Source organism: Rana temporaria, chromosome 1 (genome assembly GCF_905171775.1).
Source record: "Rana temporaria chromosome 1, aRanTem1.1, whole genome shotgun sequence".
NCBI classification, from domain to species: Eukaryota; Metazoa; Chordata; class Amphibia; order Anura; family Ranidae; genus Rana; species Rana temporaria.
This window is the reverse complement of record NC_053489.1, coordinates 255,744,554-255,762,845: the sequence shown is the minus strand read 5'-3', so window position 1 is coordinate 255,762,845 and position 18,292 is coordinate 255,744,554. Positions and strand designations below refer to the sequence as shown.

Genomic DNA, 18,292 nt, shown 5'->3' with positions numbered 1-18,292 from the left:
ATGTATCTATGGGAATGCTCCCCATTATCTATGCGAAAAATAAAAGCTCATAATCCCAATCGCGTTCTGCGATCCACCAATCAAAATCTCCTCCAGATACCGAAAGCCAACTACAAGTCCAAAGGAGAAAGGAGATTCGCGGTCCAAGGGCCTAGACTATGGAACGCTTTACCAACCAGCATTCGGTTGGAGGAGAACCACTTGACGTTCAGGAGAAAGATCAAGACTCATCTCTTTTGATACCAAAGGAGACAGGAACAACAAGCGCCCAGAGGCGATTAAGTTCGCATGTGTTGCGCTATATAAGTTTTCATTCATTCATTCATTCACTACACTATGCACAGCTGCACTAGATTCTTTGTGCACCAGTTTTAGTAAATTCCCTCAATATATCATCAGAAATATTCATATACGTTTATTGGAGTATCTACAGATCAGTTAAAAGCAGGTACCAGATAGCATTGTTTTACCCACAAAACCTCAACTGCTTTATCAGGAATGAACTATTAATGCAAATGAGATTTTATTTTTTACAAGTAGGGCAATTAGCAATCCTGAACCCCTTGCTCCCTTTTGGCTTTGACAGACATGGGACAGCAATTGTTTTCAAATAGTTTTTTATAGTAAGGGCATTAGTGTACACACAATCTACAGTACTGAAAAAATAGGAGGCGAAAAAAAATTTGAGGTTGCATTATGCAGACAATCTTTATTTAAGTTTGTTTTACACAGTATGTACAGTTTCAATAGAATCTTTAGAGCTTCTTGGAGCCTTTCTACTCTTCATCATGGAGCTTTTGCTGTTGAAAAAAAAAAAACAGTGTTGAGGTATCAAAGCATAGGAGCATGAAGTGTATTTGCTAGTAAACAGAAACAACAGAAGTGATCTATAGGAACATGTCATGAAGGAGAAATATTTGACCATGTCAAGATAAATGTTATACTCACCTTACCACCAACATCTCTAGTCTTGGCTCGCAGCTTGTTGACCTGGGACTCAGCAATGTCTGCTCGTTCGTCGGCCTCATCCAGCTCATGCTGTACTTTACGGAATTTGGCTAGGTTTGCATTAGCTTGTTCCTCCTAAAAATAAAACCAAAAATAAGAAAGTAGAAGATGCATGAAAAAAGTAGTCAAAAAATAATGTGAGTGGAGAAATGACAGTATATATACAGTATATTATAGAGCAGTGTTTCTCAACTCCAGTCCTCAAGGCGCTCCAATAGGTCATGTTTTCAGGATTTTCATTATTTTGCACAGGTGATTTGCCTTAGTAATAACTAGGGTTGTCCCGATACCACTTTTTTAGGACTGAGTACAAGTACCGATACTTTTTTTCATGTACTCGCCGATACCGAATACTGATACTTTTTTGAAATGTCAAGTGACAGTTTTCAAACCACAATACAGACTAAGGATATTTTCTTTAGAATTATGAAGAACTCTAACTCAAGACATTATAAAAGAATAAAACGGAGTAAAAATGAATAAAAATGTTTTATTTGCTTGTCATGCAGTAGTAAAAAACTCAAAGAATTTTCATAGAACATGTTGATAAATACAAAAAAAGTATTCTATCAGGCATCGGGAGCATTTGCGCGAGTACAAGTACTCCCGCAAATACTCGGTATCTGTCCCGATACCGATACTAGTATCGGTATCTGGACAACCCTAGTAATAACCATACACCGTTTCATCTGAGGGAATGTCTGAAAATTTGACCTGTTAGGGTGCCTTGAGGACTGGAGTTGAGAAACACTGTTATAGACACTTACAGCCTCTTCTGCCTGTCTCTTGTATGCTTTCACTTTAAGCTGTAACTTATCAACCAGGTCCTGAAGACGAGCTAAGTTCTTTCTGTCCTCTTCTGTCTGTAGAAAATAGAAAATGATTGTGAAAATTGCTCCTTGGCAAAATACTGCAAGCATTGCATTCTTATAACATAAGGTATTTACACATTCTTACTCCCAAAAACGAGGAGCTCGGCCCTGAGCTCACCAAAACCTTTATTATTGTATTGTTCCCCTACCATGCAAAATAATCTTGAAATGTAAATTATATTTTAATCTTTATGTTTGACCTGTCATACCTGGTACGTAAGCTCTTTAATTCTCCTTTCATACTTCCTCACGCCCTTCACAGACTCAGCATTGCGTTTCTGCTCAGCTTCCAGCTCATTTTCCAGTTCCCGGACGCGAGCCTCCAGCTTCTGCACCTGCTTCTTACCACCTTTCATTGCAATCTGCTCAGCCTCGTCCAGACGTTGCTGGAGATCTTTGATTGTTTGCTCCATATTCTTCTTCATCCTCTCGAGGTGGGCACTTGTGTCCTGCTCTTTCTTTAGCTCTTCTGCCATCATAGCAGCCTAAGTTATAGACATTTTTAAAACAGTTAAAGAGAAAATAATGGGATGTAATAGAGTTTTTTTGTTTTCAAAATGTACATACATCAGTGATTGCTTTCTTGGCTTTTTCCTCTGCATTACGGCACTCCTGCACTGATTCCTCCACCTCTGTCTGCAGCTGAGACAAGTCAGATTCCATCTTCTTCTTCTGATTGATCAAACTGGTGTTCTGTTCAGGAAAATAATAAGTGTTACAATCTAGGTGAATATCAATATTTTGAGAAAATCTAAGTGACTTATATGATATAGGAAAAACAAGGCATGGTGGCACACCACAGACGTAGTAAAAATTCTTTGAAGATACTTATGTGATCATCCAGCCAGACATACACAAGATACGTTGACGCATTTCACTCAAGTCACGCGAGTTTACTTATAACAAATTATGAGTAAGCTCGAGTGACTCGAGTAAAACGTGTCAGCGCATCTTGTGTATATGTCTGGATGTATGATCAATTAACCACTTGCCGTCGCCGCACCGTCGAAATACGTCCACAAGGTGGCTCTGCTGGGCGAGAGCACGTAATATGACGTCCTCTCTCCCAGCCGCCACTAGGGGCGCGCGCGCGCCGCCGGAGGCGGAGGCTCGCCCCCGACTCCCGTGCGTGTGCCTGGCGGACGCGATCGCCGCCGGGCACACGCGATCGCTCGGTACAGAGCGGGGACCGGGAGCTGTGTGTGTAAACACACAGCTCCCGGTCCTGTCAGCAGGGGAAATGCTGATCTTCGGTTCATACAATGTATGAACCGAGGATCAAAGTTTCCCCTAGTGAGGCCACCCCCCCCCACACAGTAAGAACACACCCAGGCATACTTAACCCCTTCCCCGCCCCCTAGTGTTAACCCCTTCACTGCCAGTGGCATTTTTATAGTAATCCAATGCATTTTTATAGCACTGATCGCTATAAAAATGCCAATGGTCCCAAAAATGTGTCAGAAGTGTCCGCCATAATGTCGCAGTACCGAAAAAAAAAATCGCTGATCGCCGCCATTACTAGTAAAAAAAATATAATAAAAATGACATAAAACTACCCCCTATTTTGTAAACGCTATAACTTTTGCGCAAACCAATCAATAAACGCTTATTGCGATTTTTTTTTACGAAAAATATGTAGAAAAAAACGTATCGGCCTAAACTGAGGAAAAAAAATGTTTTTTTATATATTTTTGGGGGATATTTATTATAGCAAAATGTAAAAAATATTCATTTTTTTCAAAATTGTTGCTCTATTTTTGTTTATAGCGCAAAAACTAAAAACCGCAGAGGTGATCAAATACCACCAAAAGAAAGCTCTATTTGTGGGAAAAAAAGGACGCCAATTTTGTTTGGGAGCCACGTCGCACGACCGCGCAATTGTCTGTTAAAGCGACAGAGTCCCGAATCGCAAAAAGTACTCTGGTCTTTGGGCAGCAATATGGTCCGGGGGGTAAGTGGTTAATATCTTCAAAGAATTTTGACTACGTCTGTGGTGTGCCACCATTCATTGTTTTTCCTACATTGCATCCACGGTGGCAAGCCAAGGTGAGCACCCACAGCTGTCAATTGCTTCACTGATTGGTGTGCTACATGTGTTTCATGTGTTTTGACTTATATGATAGGCATTGATTGAGAAAACCTGATTCCTTTCTGACCTGTGAATGAAGGAGTTGTACTCTCTCACTGGTCTCTATCAGTTCTTGCTCTGCAAGCTTCCGTCCCCTTTCAGTCTGCTCCACTAGAGACCGCAGTTCCTCCAGTTCAGCCTGGAGCAGCATGTTTCTCCTCTCTACAATTGCAATATTTTCTTTAAGATCATCATTAACTCTTAGTGTGTCATCCAGTTGAATTTGAGTGTCCTGTAAGTGACAAAACAAAAGAGTTACTTTCACCTGTACCTCTGGCAGTTGGTTGTAGTTCAGTGCAAGTCACAGATTTATTAGGGTGAGGCTTTGGTCTCCATAAAACTAGAATTTGTAGTTTAAAATTTTAAGCATCTTGAGATTTATTTCTATTATTATTTTAATAGTCAATGCATAAAGAGTATGATCATGACTGAATTTTAGAAAACATTAAAGCTATTCAGAGTCTACACATATGCTTACACTATCGGCTTACCTTAAGGGTACTATGGGCTATCTTCAAGTGTTTGTGAGCCTCAGCTGCTGCACGGTTGGCCTGACTAAGCTGAATTTCCATTTCATTTAGATCACCCTCCATCTTTTTCTTTATCCTGAGGGCCTCATTTCGGCTCCTGGTCTCAGCCTCCAGTGAGGTCTGCAATGATTCCACCAAACGCTGATGGTTTCTCTTAAGTTGCTCCATCTCTTCATCCTTTTCTGCCAGTTTACGCTCAATCTCAGACTTCACTTGGTTATATTCCAGCTGGGCACGAAGGATCTTGCCCTCTTCATGTTCCAATGAAGCCTGAAGACAAACACATTTACATGTAGAAACATTTCAAACAAATTCAAATATATATATATATATGTATTTATATTTATTTACTGAGTTGCTAAAGTGGTTTTATTATATACTATTAATTATAGCCAAGTATTGGTATTACATACTTCTGCTTCCTCCAGTGCTGATTGCAATTCCATCTTCTCCTGATCCAGCTGCTTTCTAATCTTTTCTAGTTCATGAATATTCTTTCCACCCTCTCCCAGCTGCTCTGTGAGGTCTGAGATTTCCTCTGTGAAATAATTTTATTATTAGTGAAGTTCATATTGAGATATTATTCCATCCATTAATTCCTAATAGACATTCAGCTCATTTTCATCTTTTCAATTAGTAGAATATTGGTCTAATTTTCTCACCCTGGAGATTTTTATTTTCTCTCTTGCAAGTTTCAAGATGCTCCAGAGATTCTTCATAGGCATTTTTCAGCTTGAATAGTTCAGTGCTTAGAGATCGAGCTTCTTTCTGTGATGCCTCCAGCTCTGACTGGGACTCCTCAAATTTCTGCTTCCACTCAGCAAGGATCTTAACGATTAAAAGAAGTTTAGAAACTATACATGAAGCATTTTACCAGTTATAGCTTTCCCCTTCACTGAAGCGTTTCTTTTTTACCTTATCAAAGTTCCTTTGTCTTTTGTCGAGTGCAGCAGATGCAGCATTTGACCTCTCTAAGTCAACCATCAAATCCTCAATTTCATTCTGTAAACGATGCTTGGTCTTCTCAAGAGATGAGCATTTGGCATTTACAGCCTCTACAGCCTCTTCTGCTTCTTGAAGCCTTTGAGCCAACTTTTTCCTGAAGAGAAGGTTGCAATATTTACAAAATACATGTGTGTTTTTAGGAACTAATGGACCATTAATCTCCAAATATCATAATGTGGAAACAGCAAAAAAAAGTCAAGAATATGTAAACAGACATTCACCATTAAGGATCATGCTCAGAAATGTTCATGCGGTAATTTATATATACTTTGGGTGCTCTCATGTTCTTTCACCCACCTGGATAGAAAAGGCTGAAGCAGAGCCTTCTAACAAACAAGCTTTATGCTCGTCTTATACAACAGTATGAAACATAATCCAAGCAAAAAGCTTCTTTGTTGAAAGGAATTTTAGCTGGGATGCATTAAGATACCTGGCCAGATGTTAAAGAAGCAATTAATTATTATAGCAGGGTGAGCTGCAGGAGAAGGATAATGACAAGTATTTTTAATGCCAAAAGAGTAAAGGGGAAAAAAAACACCTGTGTAAGTAATTCACTAATAATTATGGCACTGATTACATACAGTGGATTTAGAAGGATGTTATCACTCACTTGGCGTCCTCCAGTTCCTCAGTCCTTTGTATGGCATCTGTCTCATACTTGGTTCTCCACTGAGCCACCTCTGAGTTGGCTTTGGATAGAATTCTTTGCAGCTCTGCCTTGGCTTCCTGTTCTTCCTCATACTGCTCCCGTAGGAGATCACAGTCATGACGGGCAGACTGCAAGGCATGGGCTAGAGCATTTTTAGCCTAATGGAAAGAGAAACAATGCTGTCTTAGAAACCAGTCATATTTAGTTACTTAAGAAACTGACAAACTAAAATCAATTTGAAGTTGCGAAAGCAGCTGTAAGTACCCCATTTTAAAATGATCTCCTGAATATAAATAAATTGTGTAAATACTATGTGGTGAGAACTTAGCTATTTGGTAGTCTGCCACCTTTAGTATCCCAGAAAGACATGCAAGATAAAAAAATAAAAATAAGTTGCATGTCACTATTTTTGGTCAAAATTTAATTATCTAGAGTCTATAAGTTTGAGCCCTTTGATGATCAATCCAGAGTTGGTTGAGATTGTTTATCCTAGTAACTTAATAATATTTACCTTGCTCTCTTCCTCCAGTTGCCTCTTAAGGTCTTCCATTTGCTGTGTGTAGGTTTGCTTTCCACGTGTTAGTTGGGAAACTAATGCCTCTTTCTCATCCAGTCTGCGGGACAACTCTCCATTCTCTGTCTGCAGTTTAGCTTTTTGAGAAGTAAACTCATTTAGTGTTCTTTGACTCTCTTCATACTTGGTCCGATGTTCATTCATCTGGTCCTCTAATGTTCGGCATATCTTCTCTAAATTAACCTGGAAATCATAATGTAGAAGTGAGAGGAAGTAGTGTGGAGAAAATGATTGCTTCTGCTTAAACAGTAAATCACCATTATTACCAAACAATTCTTGCAAACTAACATCTGGATCCAATGGAGCATGCTCGCTTCTTGTGCCAAAGAACTGGGAAACTGTGGCTGGATTTTGCTTTGGAGCACCATGAGCACTGAGCTTAGCAACACCTATCTCCCCAATGGGATATAGTAAATAAACCTGATATAACGTATCCCTTATAAGACATGGACACTCAAGGCAAGCAAGAGTATGAGATAACAGGTACGGGAATAAAGCTATTGAGTCCCCAGAACATAGATTTGTCCAGTCATCTTACCTACTTACACATTGATCACGTGGCATAAATTAAATATGAGAATAAAAAGGACTTTACTCTTATGATACCTAGCTGAGCGTGTTCTGGTTGGGTCACATGATCAGTTCTCAGCCCCCGTTTCAGTATATGAGGGGCAGCCGACAACAGATGTCCTATATCAAGCCTATGGATGACATCATCGCTCAGGCTCTGCAACCATTGTCTGCATTCTTTCCTATTCAATGAAGCTGGCCCCTGGAGAGATCATGTGATCTAAGCGGTGCTCAAAAGGTAAGTATAACCATCTTTCCTTTACAGGCTAGTTAGAATAGGCTTAGAATGGGGGAGGGGACAGGTTTAGGTATGGTTAGGATTTGACTGGAATGATCCTTTAATATACACTGAATTGTTTTTAAAGAATCTAAATGTTATACTTTGGATATTAGGACACAAAAAATAAATCTAATAAAGGTAATCAGCACTGGTCTGATACACTCCTCTCTTCCGCTGCAGTAAAAGTCAATGACACTTGTGCTGAAGGGTGTGGCTAATACTCAGCTGTACCAGTTTAAATCATTGAAGGGGAAGGGTAGGAAGCAGCATTTCCATACTAAGTTAAGGTATTTCCAAAGATCTATCAGAAATTATGCGATATAAGGATGCAGAGTTGAAATTGATTAAGACTTAAATCTGGATTTAAGTCAACCAAAAACAGAAGGGATATAGCTGGTTTAGAAAAACTGCAGGACAACATACTAATCCCCTTACCTTGGCTTTCACCACCTGCTCCATATTAGATCCTAGATCATCCAGCTCAAGTTTGAATTCACTCTTCTCCTTTTCCAGTTTCTGTTTGACTCTCTGAAGGTTGTCTATCTGTTCACTGAGCTCTGCCACAGAATCAGCATGTTTCTTACGTAGAGTAGCAGCTGTGGCCTCTGATTGCAGAGTGGACTCTTCAAGATCCCGCCGGAGTTTCAGGAATTCAGCCTCCCTCTTTTTGTTGAGCTCCATTTGCACAGAAGTTGCTCCTCCAGCTTCTTCTAAACGCTCACTTATCTCCTCTAGCTCTCTTGACAGATCAGAGCGAAGTTTTTCTACTTTGGCTCTTGCTGTTCGCTCAGCTTCCAGTTCCTCCTCCAGCTCTTCTATACGAGCCTAAATAAGAAACATATATATTAAAAAGGAAAAACATATAAAAAAAGAAAGATAATAGGTGTATTTACTGTAGGTATTTATTATGTAGATCATTTGTTAAAAAAAATATATTATTCAGGTGGTCAATATGGGAAATTTGGTAACATTAAAGAGTACCTGGTGCTCTTTGAGTTTCTTTTGAAGTTGCATGCCTAAAAGTTGCTCGTCCTCTATTTTGCTATTTAGTGTACTGGTCTCAAACTCCTTCCTGTCAAAGAAAAATTATGCAATTTATCAACACCACAAAGGCACACTTAGAAAAAAAAAAAAACGAAATTCTGAGGTAACATACTTCTTTAACTTCTCCTCCAGCTGTTGCTTGTCATTCTCGAGATCCATCACATTCTCTTGAGTCAGTTTCAGATCACCCTCCAGTTTTCGTTTAATTCGTTCCAAATCCATTCTTATTTTTTTCTCTTGCTCTAAAGATCCCTCCAGCTATTGGGAATGAAGAGGTGTCACAATTGAGCTTATATCATACCAGATACTTAATATAAATAGTTGGAACATGCAAGTGTAGCACCCTCTAGATAGGTAGGTTCGAGAGAGGTTGATAGAGTAGGTAAATTTAGGCAGGCCTCGCTGGTTGCTAGGCCTGTTTGTTTTGATTCTGGGCAGGAAGTGCCTCAGGGTAGCAACTGTTGACTCAGAAGAAGCATCAATAATACCTCCCTCTTTTTTCTAGAGCCTCATGAAAGGTACTAGCAAGAGAGGAGTAGAGGAGAGGTGGAGCTGCCTGGGGTGTTCTAAGGAGCCCTGACCAATCCTCAACCTGGATTGGCAAGGGGCACACCTCCTTAAAAACCCAGGGTCAGCACAGCTGAGGGGGAGTTGGAGTTGTTCAGAGCTTGAAGATGGAGTGCTAGGCTGTCGGGGTCTTTGAGGGAGCTCCCCAGTCTGAGGGATTGACCTTAGGCCTGGGCCCCGGGTGCAGACAGAGCCCTTCAAGAAAGCGTGAAGGTTCTGGACAGGAGGCACAAGAGGAACAAGAGAGGACAGCGGGGAGCTAGCATTGCCGGGCAAGTCTTCAAGGAGAGGAACAACTGTTAACAGCCAGGAGAGGGCTGGTGAGTGACATGCACAGTCAGGAGGACTGGGGAGGTACGCCTGAGAGGACTGGGAGCATGCAGTCTGGAATGGGAGCCAGTAGCGTGGACTGTGATGTTATGGGCAGTAGAGAAGGCCAGCTACAGCCAGGAGGGCTGGCAGGGCCTAAAATTAGGTTACTAGGCTTAGTAACAAAAGTTAGGACAGCTAGCAACAAGAACTTTTCATTGCTACACTAAAGGGGCCTGGCTGAGCCAGTGTCAGGCCTAACCATTCAGTGCTAGTTGTGCCTGAAAGCTCAAGCAAGTAGAGTGCTGGAGGAGCTGAGGAGTAATAGTCTGCAGTAAGAGTTGTGCTGGAGGAAGAGAGATCTGTATATACCAGAGTCTATATAAGTTGTATATAATTGTCCCAATTACCATATTTGTTCCAAATCCACTGGGCATCCCATACTTCCTATACCCCATCCAAGTTCAATCCCCTCAATAGAAATACAAAAACAAAGCTAATGGACTGTTCATTGCCTTTGGAGTTTCTGAGGGGGGTACCCCTATGGGGGGTACCGCTAGACAGAGTACAGGTGTCACTTACATCATCAACCTGCTGTTCAAGCTTAGCTTTAGCCTTTGTCAGCACATTGACTTTGTCTTCTTCAGCCTGGAGGTCATCTAGTGTTTGCTGATGGGCCTCTTGGAGGGCCTTTTTCTCTTTGGTAAGTTTTGCAATGATCTCATCCAAGGCAGCCATTTCTTCGGTAAGATTTTTAACCTGGAAAAAAAGAAGAGCTGACACTAAAAGGGAAAGGAGAACTGTCATTGACTAGAGTAAGGTTCCAGATGAAAAAAGTATTACCTTGTTCTCTGTGGCATGCTTTTCCTTTTCCACTTTGGCTAATGTCAGCTCCAGATCATCAATATCCTTCTTGAGCTCAGAACATTCATCCTCCAGCTTCCTCTTCTTAGCTGTCAGCTCTGCATTCATTTCCTCTTCATCTTCCAACCGTTCTGTCTGCTCCTTAAGCTTGGCTTCTAGTTGGATTTTGTTTTTAATTAGCTGTTCGCATCTTTCCTCAGCATCATTTAAATTGTCTTGCTCCTATTAAAACAAGATTTTATGCAGAAATACAACTTTTAAGCAAAAATGAAGAAAAAAAATACCATATATAAACCTATATGAAAATTCTGTACTGCTTTCATATTAAATTACATGATTATTTCATTAGTCACCTCTGTTTAGTGCACGTGAACCATCTTAGCTTTGACATAGATATAATGACAATATGTGTTCATTAATTTTTTTGGGATATTGAATAGTTATATTGGAATTTAAGTTATAGGCAAAAAAAGCATGTCATGGTACAATCTTCTGCCTTTTTCCACCAATTTCTTCAGTTTTTCTCTCCCTCAATGTACACTGGTGGGTGTTGTTTAGCCTGCATCAGTGGATTACCCGGTCAGGGGTTTCTGAAAGACTGCTCACGTCTTATATAAACACCAGTATTTATTTTGTTTTTAAAATACAGTCTAATTAAGAAAGATGTAGGCAAACCCTTGCAACTACAAAAAGGGAGTCTGATTGTACAGTTACATTTAATGTAGGGTCTCAAAACCTAGTTGTTTGTACTGCCACAATATTCAGTAACTTAACTATTTTTAATAAAGAGTTTCAAACTGACAGTACTGAAGTATTACAATTATTGTGTATGTGTAATAGGTTAATTTCTTAATAGGAAAGTATGTTAAGGTAGACTTACAGATTGCACTTGAAGTTGCATTTCATTCTTCTCTTGTAACAAGGAGACCATCTTCTCTTCAAGCTCCTTGCGTCTGGCATCAGACTTCTCCAGGGCATCCTTTAACCTCTGGAACTCTTCCTTTATGTTTGCCATCTCCTTCTCTGTCTCTGCACTCTTAAGCAGTGGCTTGATCTTGAAGTAAAGCTTCATCCATGGCCAATTCTTAACACCCATGAAAGCACGAATGTTCCACTGAATAACCAGAAGAGCGTCTCTGAAATGATAAATAATATAAAGAATAAACCAAGAAAGCTGCACATGCAATACATAGCAGTGCATTAAGCCAAACTTTGGCCAAATTTAAAAAAAAACACACACACAAAATGTTTTAAATACACCTGTGGAATCTTGTTAGAAAATTTGACATTTCAGAATGTTTGTTCAATTGACTAAAGCCTCGTACACACGACAAAACCAGCAAGAAACTTGCTGACAGATATTTTTTTGCCGAGGAAACCGGTCGTGTGTACATTTTCGTTGAGGAAAATGTCGAGAAACTCGACGAGCCAAAAAGAGAGCATGTTCTCTATTTCTTTGACGGGAATGGAGAAAATTGGCTTGTCGAGTTCCTCAACAGCTTAACAAGGAACTCGACGTGCAAAACGATGTGTTTCGCCCATCGAGTTCCTCGGTCGTGTGTACGAGGCTTTAAGAGTTAAAGAGGACAATCCGTTTTGACCAGAATGAGTTAACAAGTAGAAGGACAAGGATGGACAATTTTTGTTGCATCTAATGGCTATGAATGAATTTCTAATTGATTAATTTGTTCCCGGCTGAAAAAAATCATAACTGGTCTTATGCGCTTCCAAAAGTTAATCTGGAAGTAGAATGTTTGTTTGATGATAACCAAGACATTGATATTGTGCTCGAACGAAAAGTCAGTCAAAATTAGTTGACCTCCCAGACCAGTTAGCCTGATATCAATAGTATGCAAGCTCTTGGAGGGAATGATAAGGGACTATATACAAGATTTTAGTAATGAGAACGGTATCATTAGCAGTAATCAGCATGGATTCATGAAAAATCATTCTTGCTGAACCAATCTATTAACCGTCTTTGAGGAGGTGAGTTGCCATCTAGATAAAGGAAGGCCCGTAGATGTGGTGTATCTGGATTTTGCAAAAGCATTTGACACAGTTCCCCATAAACATTTACTGTAAAAAATAAGGTCTGTTGGCATGGACCATAGGTTGAGTACATGGATTAAAAACTGTCTACAAGGGTGAGTACAGATGGTGATAAATGAGGAGTACTTGGAATGGTCAGTGGTGGGTAGTGGGGTCCCCCAGGGTTCTGTGCTGGTACCAATCCTATATAATTTGTTCATAAATGACCTGGAGGATGGGATAAACAGTTCAATCTCTGTATTTGCGGATGATTCAAAGCTAAGCAGGGCAATAACTTCTCTGCAGGATGTGGAAACCTTGCAAAAAGATCAAAACAAACTAATTGGGTGGGCAACTACATGGCAAATGAGGTTTAATGTAGAACAATGTAAAATAATGCATTTGGGTGGCAAAAATTGTAATGCAATCTACTCACTGGGGGAATCTAGAATGGAAAAGGACCTGGGGGTCCTATAAGATGATAGGCTCAGCAATTACATGCAAATGCCAAGCTGCTGCTAACAAAGCAAACAGAATATTATAATATAAGCAAGGAAGGGGCAGATACCCTGGGCTGGGCAGTACAATTTTCTGGAGGGAGGGGGGTGGAGGTAAAGTGTCGGCAGTGCTTCACACAGTACACACTAGCCGCCGCTAGCTGTACTATAGTGGTCTGAGTCTCTCTACCTTACTGTAACAATGTGCCCACTGCGCTCGTGCACCCGGCACAAGCACCAGCCATCCCTGTCAGCACTACCCACTTCACTCCCCCTAAGGCGCTTAGCAGTCCTGTCCTGGCGGGGTGACGTCACTCATGGCAGGAGGTGGGATGGGAGGAGCTTGGAGAGCTGCTCCCAGTGCCTAAACTGTAACCAAGAGGAGCTGCCAAGGAGGATTCAGCAAGTTCATCAAAAAGTTTGTATAAGCTAAGCTGCGTGTTAGAATGAATGATTCATTGCCATTGCCAAATGGCATGCGGGATGCGGCCATCTGACTGACTTAATAATGAACTGTCTAGATCCAATTGGGGGAGGGGAGGAGGCTGAAGGGGACATTACTAATGCTAGTATGCTACCTATTTATAATTTCTGTAATATGCAGCATTGGTCGGATTAATGTACTGCCACTGGTTAGTCATTAATGCATCAGTGTTAAGGTTATCTGAAAGATGGGTTTCAAATGTTTTAACATGGGCGCAGTTTCAGTGCTTGCCATAGGCGCCATTTTCACTAGATATGCCTCTGCGAATGAGTCTCTACATGCATGAACAGATTGTCCAGGTAACCGATCACAGCAATCCCTCGCTGTGTTAGCAAGACCTTGGCAAACACCTGAGGAGTGTAGGCCAGACCAGAGGGAAGCACTACAAAATGATAATGTGCATCCCCAATCGCAAAGCATAAGAAACGCTGGTGTCCCTCACAGATGGGAATGTGCAGGTAGGTGTCCTTGACGTCTATGGAGGCCAAGAAATCCCCTTGATGAAGAGAGGCCACCGCAGAGGGAATGGATTTAATCTTGAACATTTGAACCCATACAAAGGCATTCTAGGCTTTAAGGTCTAGGATCAGGTCCTTCTTGGGCACTGTAAACTGCTTGAGGTAAAATTCCTGGTACCTCTCTGACTGGGGTACCAGGACAATCACTCCTCGAAACAACATGTCCTGCATATCCCCATATAGGGCCTGTAGGTGCTCTGGCGAGAGCCAAATATTGGAGGGAAAGAAACTAACTTTTTGAAATGGGAACGAGGGACACCTATTAGCAAATGCATGTAGGCATAGGATACACCCTCTTTAAGGAGAATTATACAAAAAATAATTAGTTAAACTCACATGACCACCACAATCAGATTTCTTGAACCCCCCAGAGAGAAAACAGCACTCACGAAACCCCACCAGAGCAGTTACTGACCCCCCCCCCCATCCCAGGGTCCCAGCAGGGAGCCAGGTTCTTTCTGCTTGTCTTGCCTACTATAGCAGAGAGTGGGTTTTATATCTAGAGAGGACTGTGCCGAGTTCTTTTCTGCCTAGTGTCCTACTCCTGCAGGTGGCGCTATAAATCCCTGTTTGGTCAAGTATAAGGAAGAGAGGCTGTGTCTGTCAATGATTGTAAGAGAAAAATGTATTCTGTTCTAAACTAATTGTGGCTCTAATTGAATTTTAAGTGTACATAAATTTACCTGCGCTCCAAAATCTTCTTAAATTCTATTCTCATCAGCAATCCTCGAGACTGGGCTTGGATTCGTGTAATGATCCTAGAGAGTCTTTCATCTCTCATTTCTTCCAGGGAACCCAAAAGACCAGCTTTAAAGAACACCTGTGTGACAATGTAGGGTATTGTTTGTAATTTTCCAATGAAATTGAATGGAACAAATGTTGAAAAAAAGGATACAAATATATGTTTACCTTTGTATGTCCAAATTTGTACTGAGTGTGATCAATCTCAAGTGAGCCCAAAAGCTTTTCAGCACCTTTCCTGCTGTCTATGAACTGTCCTTCAGGTATGGCGGAAGGATTCAAGATACGGTAGCTGTTGAGAATAACACTTCTTAAACAGATGTTGAATTATACTATATGCTCATTGCTACGCATTTCTAGTAAATGTGCCTACCGCTGTTTGAAATCACCATACAAGATGCGATTGGGAAATCCCTTTCTGCAGATTCTAATACCCTCCAGCACACCATTACAACGGAGCTGGTGCATCACCAAAGGATTGTCCATTTCACCTGCAAAGCACATATACACATTTAGTGTCCAAAAAGGCAAATAAACTTATGCTAGTGGCGGTAGTTATGGTGGAAAGGGGTGGTTATTAGAGAGACTAAGACAAAAATTACATTTCAGCCATGGTAAGGTCAAAGGAGGGCTAAGTTCTAAAGTATTACTAAAAGGAAAGATGGGACTCTGAGTGATTTCCTGACTGGTTATTACCTGGAGCTTTTCGTTCATTAGGAATGATACAACGCACAAAGTGAGGGTGAGTTGTTCTCAAGTTGGTCATGAGCTTGTTCAGATTCTCCTGTTGAAGCAAAAAAATGTCAAGGAGGGGGGCATGTTCCAACACATCCTGCTAGAAACATTCAACACCAAAAACATTAGAAATTAGTAGCCTTAGGTAGGCCATACATTATGCAACCTTCTTGTACAATTTTCCATTATATTTAACAAAACCATATAGTATGAGCAGGGGCGGACTGACCATTTGGGCACTCAGGTACTGCCAGAGGACCCTATGCCACTAGGGGGCCCCATCAGGGTTGCCTGCCTCAGTGAAACCAGGGACAGTATGTAAAAATCGGTGTTTTTAAAAAAATCCCAAGATTTTAGCTGCCCCGCCTCTCCAGTACCTTTTCAGTGTGTTTATGTGTATTCTGTGTGTATGTATACAGGCATACCCCACTTTTAAGTACACAATGGGGTTTATTTACTATCACTGGAGAGTGCAAAATCAGGCTCACTTCTGCATAGAAACCAATGAGCTTCCCAAGTTTTATTACCAGGCTTAATTGAACAAGTTGGGGTTAGAAGCTGGTTTCTATGCAGAAGTGAGCCTGATTTTGCACTCTCCAGCTTTAGTAAATAAACCCCGTTGTGTACTTAAAAGTGGGGTATGCCTGTACTGTGTGTGTATACTGTGTGTGTATATTGTGTGTCTGTATGTGTATACTCTGTATGTATACTATATGTGTGTGTGTATACTGTGTGGCCCCATAATCTATTGCCTGGGGGCTCCCAAATCTTCTATTGCCTGGGGGCCCCATATTCTCCTATTGCCCAGGGGCCCCATGAGTTGTCAGTCTGCCCTGAGTATGAGGTCAAACCTAAACACTTTCAAATTGTATGAAATCAGGCAGGCACTTGCATTAAATATATGACGGTAAATCTAAAGGAAATTGAATAAGAAAATTGTATAATGTATGGCTAGCCTAAGGCTTCATTCACACTTGGCGGACTCCGTCGCTACGGAGTCCGCCTGCTCCGGTCGGCTCAGTGGGAGATCAGTCCGCAGATCTCCGCTGAGCCGACAGATGACAAGCTCCTCTCTGCTCACTGAGTGGGGAGGGGCTTGTCGGGCACCGCTGTGTCCCTATGGAGCAATCTGATGAAAACGGACAGCATGTCGGTTTTCATCAGATCTTTCCCAATCCGATCCGCATGGACGGATGGATGTAGCGATGCATGAAGCGGCTGTTCAGGTCCGTGACAGACGGACCCGAATGGCCAAGTGTGAATGAGGCCTTAGTTTTCAAAAAGTTTTGAAGAACTATCTGGGTATTTCACAGCCAGCAAAAAGATTCAACCACTCAGACTGCAGTATATAATAATCTGATGCAAAAGCAATTGAAACATGATTGTGCACAGCATTTCCCCCCCCCCAAAATTGTGAAAAACAAGAATGAACATTTTTATTGTCACATAGAAATACCTCAGCTAAAAAAAAAATCTTACTCTGTGGAGAGCAGACACAGTCTGAAAAGAAGATCCTTTCTTCTTCGCACCTTTACCTTTTGCTCCATCTATAATTTGGAATAAAACACATGGTTAATATATAGGGAAAAGCAGCAAACTAATTTGATGTTTTTAATGTTCTAAGCAGGTCCTACCCGCACCATCAGTTCCAGCATAGTGGGCAAACAGGAGTGCCAAAAGCTTAAGTGATGACTTTTGATACAATCCGACAACGGTCTCATTAAGAGGGTCCTTATTCTTTTCTAGCCAACCAAGGATATTATAGTCCACAGTGCCAGCATAGTGGACCAGAGAAAAGTGAGCCTCTGGCTTTCCTTTGGGATTACGTGGCTTCTGGAAATTGTTGGATTTGCCCAGATGATTGTCATACAGTTTGGCTTTAAAGGTCACATCAGAGGCCTTGGGAAACATGCACTCCTCTTCAAGGATGGACATGATACCCATGGGCTGTGGAAATAAAAGAGTTTATTGTATCATAAAGGGAAAAAGTAACTATGTAAAAAGGGAAAATATCCTGTCAAAGTAAGATAAGAAAGAACATGAAAAGCACATATATACATGCAGTATATGTAAAGTAAATTAGTTCCTGTCACTCTTACCTTCTCTATGAGATCAATACAGGCCTGTAGATCCATACCAAAGTCAATGAACTCCCATTCAATTCCCTCTTTCTTGTATTCCTCCTGCTCCAACACGAACATGTGGTGGTTGAAGAACTGCTGCAACTTCTCATTAGTGAAGTTAATGCACAGTTGCTCAAAGCTGTTGAACTGAAGGTGTAAAAAATGTGTTAGACAAAGAAGAAAGGCCAATGTAAGCAAAAGGAATATTTACTCACGATAGAAAAATACATATAAAATACACATACAATTCAAATGTTCTCACTCACAGTGTGCCTCATGCTCTATTTTATTATATACATACATATATATATATATATATATATATATATATATATATATATATATATATATATATATATATATATATATATAATCATTGTTAAAGTTGAAGTTTGTTCTGCATATATTTTGCCTTCCCTGGTTCTTTCTTTCCTCCCTTCATTAGCATCAACATGTTAATTTACGTTTTTAAATAAAACCTTTGTGTGTTCACTACATACCTTATTTTTGTTCCAATGACATCATCACTTGGTCTCTGAACTTTTATGCAATTCAGGTAGATCATGTGTAGCACCCTCTACCTTTAGGTAGGTGCTAGAATAGGATTTTTCTGGGTTTAAGCTATCAGTGCAGGCAAATTTAGGCAGGCCTGTGCTCTAGGCTAGGCCTTCTTGTTTTGATCTGGGGCTGGGAGTGATTAGTGTAGCAGTGGGTGTGATCACCTGTGCTTTGACTCTAAGGCGCCTCCCCTGCTTTCAGGAAGATT

General features: G+C 40.8%; 1 protein-coding gene across 2 annotated transcripts in view; it reads right to left on the bottom strand.

The window, feature by feature from the left end:
* Window positions 1-682: 682 nt before the first annotated feature.
* Window positions 683-18,292, bottom strand: part of LOC120941166 (myosin-6) — a 39,164-nt gene continuing 21,554 nt past the window's right edge. Inside the window, exons 15-39 of one of the 2 annotated variants that reach the window (XM_040354456.1) lie at window positions 17,503-17,673; window positions 17,038-17,350; window positions 16,883-16,950; window positions 15,365-15,452; window positions 15,042-15,159; window positions 14,837-14,960; window positions 14,611-14,747; window positions 11,281-11,536; window positions 10,380-10,622; window positions 10,119-10,295; window positions 8,773-8,918; window positions 8,598-8,688; window positions 8,052-8,441; window positions 6,704-6,949; window positions 6,154-6,350; window positions 5,454-5,637; window positions 5,201-5,366; window positions 4,952-5,076; window positions 4,500-4,808; window positions 4,037-4,240; window positions 2,448-2,573; window positions 2,090-2,365; window positions 1,776-1,871; window positions 949-1,083; window positions 683-800 (exon numbers count right to left, since the gene is read on the bottom strand). In XM_040354456.1, the coding sequence (XP_040210390.1) occupies window positions 777-800; window positions 949-1,083; window positions 1,776-1,871; window positions 2,090-2,365; window positions 2,448-2,573; window positions 4,037-4,240; window positions 4,500-4,808; window positions 4,952-5,076; window positions 5,201-5,366; window positions 5,454-5,637; window positions 6,154-6,350; window positions 6,704-6,949; window positions 8,052-8,441; window positions 8,598-8,688; window positions 8,773-8,918; window positions 10,119-10,295; window positions 10,380-10,622; window positions 11,281-11,536; window positions 14,611-14,747; window positions 14,837-14,960; window positions 15,042-15,159; window positions 15,365-15,452; window positions 16,883-16,950; window positions 17,038-17,350; window positions 17,503-17,673 (4,410 nt within the window). In that variant the 3' untranslated portion in view covers window positions 683-776. The remainder of the gene's footprint in view (window positions 801-948; window positions 1,084-1,775; window positions 1,872-2,089; window positions 2,366-2,447; window positions 2,574-4,036; window positions 4,241-4,499; window positions 4,809-4,951; window positions 5,077-5,200; window positions 5,367-5,453; window positions 5,638-6,153; window positions 6,351-6,703; window positions 6,950-8,051; window positions 8,442-8,597; window positions 8,689-8,772; window positions 8,919-10,118; window positions 10,296-10,379; window positions 10,623-11,280; window positions 11,537-14,610; window positions 14,748-14,836; window positions 14,961-15,041; window positions 15,160-15,364; window positions 15,453-16,882; window positions 16,951-17,037; window positions 17,351-17,502; window positions 17,674-18,292) is intronic. The other variant, XM_040354458.1, reaches the window with a different exon arrangement.